We start from the raw sequence: 8,480 nt of genomic DNA on the forward strand, positions 1-8,480 counted from the left end.
ACTTGCACTTCTCTTCTCATCCATTCCGCATTTATGCTGAAAGGCAATGGCATGAATCCATCGCGATTTAAAAGCGCTCAGATGAATACACCCGTATATGGCTGGGCTATAGCTAGAGCTAACAGGTACATCCTGCCATTCTAAACGAAATTAGTGCTCATCGATGCGGGACACCGGGCCGTTCTGAACGCGCTTCGTCATTGGAAGGACGGGAATCGGGGTTTGCGTTTTGCATTTCGACGTTATGCGCACTACCCCTCAGCATACAATACTCTAAGCGTGCACTACTCGGGAGTACAATACCTGTACAGTAACGGTTACACTGTATACTGTATACAGTGTAGAGGCATGAGTCGAATACTTTAGACATATGTGAAAGGAACAGATAAGAGTGTCCAAGTTCTTTGTTCAAACCACACGCACTTCGCAGCGTGCAACTCGCGAAATGACTTAGTAGTGAAGTTTCTCTTGGCAATTTTTGTACAGATATACTGTAATATGTACCAGCAACTGTCACGCCATTGGGCGAGCACCAGAACGGGCTCTAGACGACGAAGTTTGCTTGTTCTGCCTGAAAGTTGTTGCTCGTTATCGCGAAGCGTAATGCTACCTGAAGGCAGTATGTGCAATTAAATTTGTCCTTCCGAAGATGGGCATGCATCAGCCCTACGAAGACTTCCTTGAGACGAGGACTAAGCTTCCAAATTGCATTATTCGGAGCACTCACTTTTGACCATAAAGTTTTGTCGAGCTTTTCGAGCTGATAAAGGAGGATAGTGCAGTAAATGTCAGTGAGACGGACATACCATAAGTGTTTCTAAAGGACCGTAGACAGATTCTAACTTCAGAGCGCCGACGCGCAAGGGCTGTGACGGAGAATATGTTCTTTGACGTGCTATCAACAGTCAATGCGTACAGGATTCTTCCGTCCATCGGGATTCTTGTACATATGTGCAAAGTATTCCTCGGTGGCAGAGAGTAAAGGGGCTGTCACGACACTAATTGTCACTTAGCCGCATTGGTCCCCCGCGTCAATGCCTTCACTTCCTTGGGTGTGAGGTAGCGAAAATCTCCTCTCTTTAGAGACCCCAGATGAACAGGACCAAAACTTTTTCGACTTGCGTGAAACACTTGGAGTCCGACATGTTCAAAGAGTCTGCGGATTAGCCGGCGTCGGCTCTCGCGTACTCTTACTTCCATGCGGGTGAGAGTTTTGTTCACGCCTAGAGCAAGTTGCACTCTCTCTGAACCAACAATTTGGACATCCTGCGCATGGGAAAATACAAGTGGGGTCCCAACACCAAGAGATTAGCAAGTTAAGAACGTGAAGCTTGGGACAAACCGTCTGAGAGTAAAACGGAGTGAAAGGAGTGCTCAATGCGCAAACAAGATGCGAAAATACATACCGCTGCAAGACATTTTGACAGCTCCCCTTTCAGGTGTACACCACGCCGTAGTGCATCAACAGCCGCGTTACTCACTGCTCCTTCACAATCAACACGCCACTCCTTGACGTGACGATTTTGCGGACTAGATTGCATCGGAACTTGGCCTCGTTCATTGGTCAAGATGACAATACCGCTATGTTCATCATCAATGCCGCCTACGGTAATGAGTCCGTTTCGTTTCTTTGGCGGAATGAGATCCATAATGCTCTTTCTATTCCCGTCTCTGGGAAGTGACAAGTAACCTGTCGGCTTGTGAACTGCCATCCAAACAGCACGGTCTTGTAGAGTAAGTTCCTTACCATTCACAGTAATCCGATCTTTGCGAGAGTTCACAAGCGTGCCTTGACCTTTCACAATACGACCGTTGACGCGAACCTTTCCCTCCGCAATGAGCTCCTCAGATTTTCTTCGTGATGCCACACCCAGCCGACTCATCACCTTCTGGAGCCGTTCTGCTTCGCCAAGATCAACACGTGGCCTGCGATCTAGGGAAGTCTTCGGACCGTGGCTTGCCTTGAGAGGAGAACGGCGTCTCTTCTCTGGATTCTGCCGTTTCCAGGACGCAGAGCATACTAGTGCAGGGCGATGCGAGACTGCTCGGGCTGGCAGACTGTGTTTGAGGCGTTCAACTGGAAGAGCGAGTGAAAACGCAACGCCAAACATAGCGTTCGGGTGGCGAGGCTGCAGAAGGAAGAAAAGACGTTCTGGAGTGAAGCAGCCTGATGAAAGACGCACGTTCAAGATGCTCTATCGGCTGTCTGGCATGGATGATTTCGAAGCTAGCGGTCGACGTTGAGAAGTCGTAACCAACCAGAACATTGATCGTTGGTCAGGCACCGCAGGAGCTCGTAGAAAAGAAGCTACGAACGCTTTACAAAGCGGATCACAAAAAGGATCTCAAAAATACGTTTTTGTCTCACTGTAATGGGGGTCTCACTCAAACCGAAAGTCATCCTGTACAGTATATGTGCAGGTTTTGCACAAACAGTGCATGGGATATCAAATGCGCTACTACAATAAGCAGGGTCAGCAACCAACAGCTCACATGAAACAACTACTGTACTGTAGTGAACTAGGAAAGTTACAGAATTGTTAGTCTCGGATTTCCCATATCCCTGTGCTCCTTTTTTATGACGGTAATTTTGTGCCCCGGTCGGGTTTTTTTGAACTTTCTTCCGTTGTAGAAGGCGCAGTCAGCCCGAAGTAGTGCCGTTCAACACAAAACAGTGTTCCGGTCAAGTAGATATAGGTCTCCTTCTGAACTGGGGAGTACTTCCGGCGTGGTGTCTGCTCAAAAAATGAATTGTGGACCGGGGTTTGATACGGTCCCAAACATCTCAAAACTCACACAAAAAGTCTCGAAAGTCTCACTGTGTATGAGATTCACACATAAATTGTGAGACGTCAACCTTTCGAAGAGCATTTTGTTGATTGTTGTGTGAATGTTGTTGACGATTTGCGAGACTCTCACTTCCGTGGAATGTGACGTCTCAAAAATGCACTATTTTAATCTCAAACATCACATTAAGTGCACAACGTCTACCAAACAGCCTTGTTTACGGGTAGTCTACGGGGTCAGAAACAGAGAGTTGGGGCGGTTATTCGCTTCAGCGTGAACTAGATGGGTTTACACGTCTTCTTGGCGTTCTTGGCGCAGAGTCGAATTCCCTTTTATGAGCTGCTGTGGGAATGTGACGCTTCAGCGTGGGGCGCGAATGCCACTCTATCCAGCAGCTACTACATATCGCTTGCCTACACGTACAGCACCACTGGACTTGACGGGAGCCCTTTCTTTTCGTTTTAGGTTTTCCGTCCTTAGTTCCGCGCTTCACCCAGCTGCATAGAACGCAGTAAGTCGGTTTCCCGTGCACCTTTTCGTGACGCAAGCTTTTGTTAGTCTTCTTGCCTTGTGAATTCCAAGGTTGTACTGCTCTGAAGCCTTTCTTTTAAAAAAAGGAGTGAGTTTGGTGACATATTCATTACAACCGTTCTCATTGTCCTCAGAGCGGGTGGATCCTATTTTTTCCTCCCATTCTTGAGCGAGTCGTCTCGCGAAGGATCCGAAAGTGTCACACTTTGTAACTTTGTGTCGTAGCGAGGCGTATCCTTCAGTTCCATATTGTTCATTGACAGAAGGCGGGAGAATATTTCTCTGCCTTGCAAGAGAGAGTCTATATATCACAGCTGCATTGCACATTTGCATACTTAGCAGCCGTGCAATAATAGTTATTACAGGGTTCTCACTTATATTCGTTCTGGCCAACGTCTTCAGATACCTGGAGATAACATCTGCGCCTCCCTTTAAGTTGTTCCAGAATACAGCTGGGGTTGTGGTACAACGACCGATCCGCGGTCGGTGTACAGTAGGAGCGGCCGCGCGCAGCGAGCACGGGGCACCGTGGCCCACGTGTAATACGTATGATTACCGAACGGGCGCAGCAAGTGACAGGTGTACGCTTGGGTACACGTGTAGTGTAAGGAACCGTGTGGGGATAATGCCCGCGCAGTGTAATGCAAGCGCGTAGTGTGAGGATTCGTGCGGTAGTGTAATGACGGCGCTAGATTTTCAATCGCGTACAGTACCTGGTCCACAGTAAGTGACAGGTACTGTATTGGACAGGTGTCCCGGGCGTCCCTCTGAGGGGTTAAGACCTGGACACCGTCCTCGCAGTAAACACGGGGGGCAGACTTGCCCCCCTCCCTTTCGCGCCTACGTACTGCCGTTTCGGTATTCTCTCGCGCGTTGGCTTCTAACCCGTTACCGGTCGTCTCCGATCTAGCACCTCGGGACGACTGCGCGTAACCGGCCAGTGTGCCACTCCCTTTTCGCAAGTCCGACCGTTCGGTAACCGCGCGCCGCGCGTCTCGCGTCGCGAGCTCCCTCGGCTCATCCTCCGAGCCTCTCGCCCGCTAGGGTTTGAGGAGAGTTGTACCACATTTTGGTACTCTTGTGGAGGGGTACAACTCTCGAGGTAGAGCCGCGCGCCTTGACGCCCGCTCTGCGCAGAACCGTACGGACGGAAAAGGTTGAGAAATCACCGGGTCGATCGCGAAGCGTATTCGACAATGAACCGACCGGATCAAGGGGCAGACTCCGCCTCCGGGCGTCTGAGCACCCGCAGTGGCAGTGGCGCACCGCGCCCCCGGGTGGAGAACCCGGAAGCCCTGCTGCGACCGCCACCGCGACCGGGCCGCACGCGAGCGTCCGCATCGGATGTTACGCCGGCCGGGTCGGCAGGCACTGAGAATCGCGTCCAATGGATGGTCGACGCGATTCAGCCGCGCATCCAGGCCTGGGTCGAGGAGTTCCTCGCTACGGAACTCCCCCAGGTAGCGCGCGTATGCCTCGACCGAACGGTGCCCGCTCTCGTGGACGCGCACGTACGCAGCGCGATACCACCGCTTTTGGACGAACTTCTACCCGCTCAAGTCCAATGCGAGGTGGTGACCGCGCTCACCACTGTGGATGAAGAATCCCCGTCCGGCACGGCTCTAAAGGGAGCGATCAGCTCCGCCGTGGCCAATCGTCTGGCCACGACCTTCGCCGGAGCAGGAGTCGACGCACGCGAGCAGCGCGACTCAACCGCTCCGGATTCTACGCTAACGCACGCTGAACCGATCGGCGCCGCACCCGGGATCGGTACAATGGCCCCTCACCCGGAGGGTAAGACCATTTACCTCCCACCAATTTATGGTGCTACAGGAGGGCCCACAGAAAATGGCCCTCCCGTACTCGCCGATACGGCTGGCCCCCGCGGGACAGAAAACCGCCTGGGGCGCTTCGCGACAGAAAAGCGACAGCCGTATCGGTCGAGCAGAAGAAGCGCACCCGGCGCTCAAGGCTACACCTCGGAGGGTACAGAAAACCCCTCCGAGGAAGAAGACACAAGACGTCGCCACAGGGCGACGCGCAAGAACCGCGACGGACGCTACGCGCGATACCGCGATGCCGGGGGGGTCGGTTACCCCTCCGATGATAACCGCGAAGGACGCTATACGCGATACCGCGATGCCGGAGGAGGTGGATAACCCTCCGATGACGAGGACACCGAGTCGGACGGATCGCGCAGAGGCGACCGCAGAGACCGCAATGCGCGCGACCGACGTCGGTTCCGGCGAGAAGGCTCCGATCCGGAGGGCTACAGTAGCCCCGGCGGAGAAGGAGACCGCCATCGCAGGGGCAGAGACCGCCGGTCTGCCCCGAGGCGGGATCCGAAACGGTTGCCGGTGATCAGGCCGCTGAACGACCTGTTCACCAAGGCCGTCGACTACCGCACGTATAGGCTGGAAAATCGCAGCGCGCGCTACGACGCGAGTACCGCGCGGCGAGTTAACCGATATCGGAAGAAGTTGGACGTCCAGCTGAGAACCCACACATTCGGTGGTCAAGATCCAATCGCGGTGCTAGGATTCCTCGCGCGCTTCAAGATGGCCTGCGACCACAATGGGGTCAGCGAAGGCGCGGCCGTATGGTGTTTCCAGTTCTATTTGACTGGGCAGGCTCACGCCTTGCTCCAGTCCAGGCTACACGGGAACACCATGGCGGTCGATGCGGAGCAGCGCGATATGCTCGAAACCTACGCGGAAGTTATTAACTTTTTATTGCGCACGTACGCGACCGACGAAGTTATTTCCGAAGCGGTCGGTGATGTCACCTCCTTCCGTCAGAGCTCTAATATGACGGAGGAGGTGTACAGTAACCAGTTGTGGGACAAGGCGTTGCGCTGCGGAACCGTATTTTCGGACAGGCGCCTGAAGTCCCTTTTTGTTGAGGGACTTCTGCCAGCGACGTGCGCGCAGGTGCGGAATTATCTCGCGACGCATCCGGGCGTGGACTACCAAGCGGTGGCACGCTACGCGCAAGCGATAGGCGAGACGCACCGCTCGGCTCGAAGACAGGCGACCTCCTTCGCGTCGCCTCAAGCACCGTCCGACTCGGTGAGAAGATTCACGCGCAACGCGCGGACAAGGCCCGTGCTGTCGGTCGAGTCCCTGTCTGAACTCCCGACAGCACGCGGAACCGAAACGGAGAAGATACTGGCGGTGACGGACCAGTCGGCGACGCCGAGCTCGCTTAGCTCGCCGCCGACTAGCTACCATCCGTCACCTGCCTCGTCCCCGGCGGGCGCGCCGATGGCGCCCGCCCAACACGGTAACGCGCGCGCACATCCGTACGGAAGGCCAGTACAGAACCAGCGGGTCCGGTTCTTTAATCAAGGATTACCTGGACCCCCGCCGTGTCGGTTCTGTCTGGACCTGACCCACCGACAGGAGCAATGTCCTGTGGTGGCGGATAGCGCGCTGCGTTCGAAGCTTTTGCAGGCCCGCGAGGCCAATTATCAAAAGCTTCGGATCCGCCAAGGTCTCCGCCCGGGTTCGCCGTTCGAGCGCCAACCGCCGACCGCGTGGCGAAATTCGCGTGCGCAGGCTCCCACGGGCATCAACGTGGTCGAGCCGCGCGAGGCCGTCCAATCGGAAGAACCCGCGCTACCGCTGACGGACAAGGGGCCGGAGGACCTTGGGTTGACGGGGGAAGCCGGGGAGGACGCGTAGAGGCGTCGACGATCCTCCCCGTGCCAAGCCTCAATAAACAAGGCACCCCGTCGACCGCTTCGGTACGCGCGCCATCGCAGAGCCGAACGGACGAAGCGGCAATTTGCTTCTTCAAGAAGCAAAATTATAAGGTCACCGCAACGGTCGGGCAACGACGCGCGATGATGCGCGCCATCACGCCGGTTCTAGATTCGGGCGCCGGCCCGAATCTAATCCACCTACGCTGTGTGGCAGAACCGTGGCGCGCTGCCATCCAGTCCGCGCGGAGCCCGCCGCTCATCGACGCTTCGAATAGGTCGATGAAGGCCCTCGGAGAGCTCAAACTGTACGTCCGGATTGGTGAGTTCGTCGCGCGCGTGCCGTTCTTGGTCGTCACCAACCTCGCGGTGGACTGTATCCTCGGAACCACGTTCCTGGATCGCCACGTGAAGGCGATCCTGCCACCGCAGAGGAAGGTGCTGTTCCATCATGCGCCGTCCGTAGCGCTGACGGGAGTCACACCCTCGAGGCACGACCGCAAGATGGCCTCGAGGGGACCGTCGCAGCAGCTCCCGCAGGAGGAAAATTCGGCCGACCGGAAGCGCGCGCAGTTCCCGACGAACGTACCGTCACGGAAAATTCGCGTGGTCAAGGGGGTCACGATACCCCCGATGACCCAAGCGATGGTACGCGTCGCAACACCGGTTGGGGGGCTTTGCTTCCTGCAAAACCACCCCAAAACGGCGCATAAGAATTTATGCCTGATGGCCCAGGGGGTCATGGACCTCTTCCCGGGCGAGCCGTTTACGGTGCTTGTTAGCAACTTCGGAAGCCGCGCGGCCCACGTCCCCAAGCATACGGTTGTCGGTCTCGCGTTGCCATCCCCCACACACATCCTGACACTTGGCGTGCCGGTCCCCGGAGAGGCCGACGCTAAGGAAGGGGGAGGGAACAAAAATAATTCCTCGACCGCTACGGAGGAACAAGCGCGACGCGAACAACCAGTTACGGACGAGAGCAGAAGACAATCCTCCACCGCTACGGAAGGATACGCGCGTCGCAAAGAATCCGCTACGGACGAAGGCAGGATTAATTCCTCACCCGCAGGGGAATGTGCGCGACGAGAAGGACCCGTTACGGACGATGGCAAAATTAAATCCACCACCGCCACGGGAGGAGCGCGACGCGAAGAACCGGAAACGGACGACGCCCACAGTGGCAATCCCGCTAACGCGGATGAGCGGACCGATACGGACGCGGAGAAGACCCGCTCGTGGGAAGAAGACTTCCATATTGGTGCAGAAGACAGTACCGTCCGGTCGGAAATTATGGACATGCTGTCCGAGTTCAAGGACATGTGGTCCGGCCACTTGGGTAAGATCGATGCTACGAAGCATCGCATCGAGCTGAAGCCCGGTGCGAAGCCGATCTACCAAGCACCCTACCGAGCCGGACCCATCGCGCGCGAGAAGGAGAAGAAGGAAATCGACCGCATGCTGC

At 55.7% G+C, this 8,480-nt stretch overlaps 1 protein-coding gene; it reads right to left on the bottom strand.

The window, feature by feature from the left end:
• Positions 1 to 510: 510 nt before the first annotated feature.
• CHC_T00001402001 (hypothetical protein) lies at positions 511 to 2,441 on the bottom strand. XM_005711783.1 is given in 4 exon segments: positions 511 to 1,005; positions 1,006 to 1,266; positions 1,407 to 2,193; positions 2,392 to 2,441. 3 exon segments carry the CDS (start codon positions 2,439 to 2,441, stop codon positions 1,006 to 1,008), a joined length of 1,098 nt encoding a protein of 365 aa, XP_005711840.1. The 3' UTR covers positions 511 to 1,005.
• Between the last annotated feature and the right edge of the window lie 6,039 nt (positions 2,442 to 8,480).

The sequence above is a fragment of the Chondrus crispus genome, genomic scaffold, assembly GCF_000350225.1.
Source record: "Chondrus crispus Stackhouse genomic scaffold, scaffold_1, whole genome shotgun sequence".
Lineage (NCBI taxonomy): Eukaryota > Rhodophyta > Florideophyceae > Gigartinales > Gigartinaceae > Chondrus > Chondrus crispus.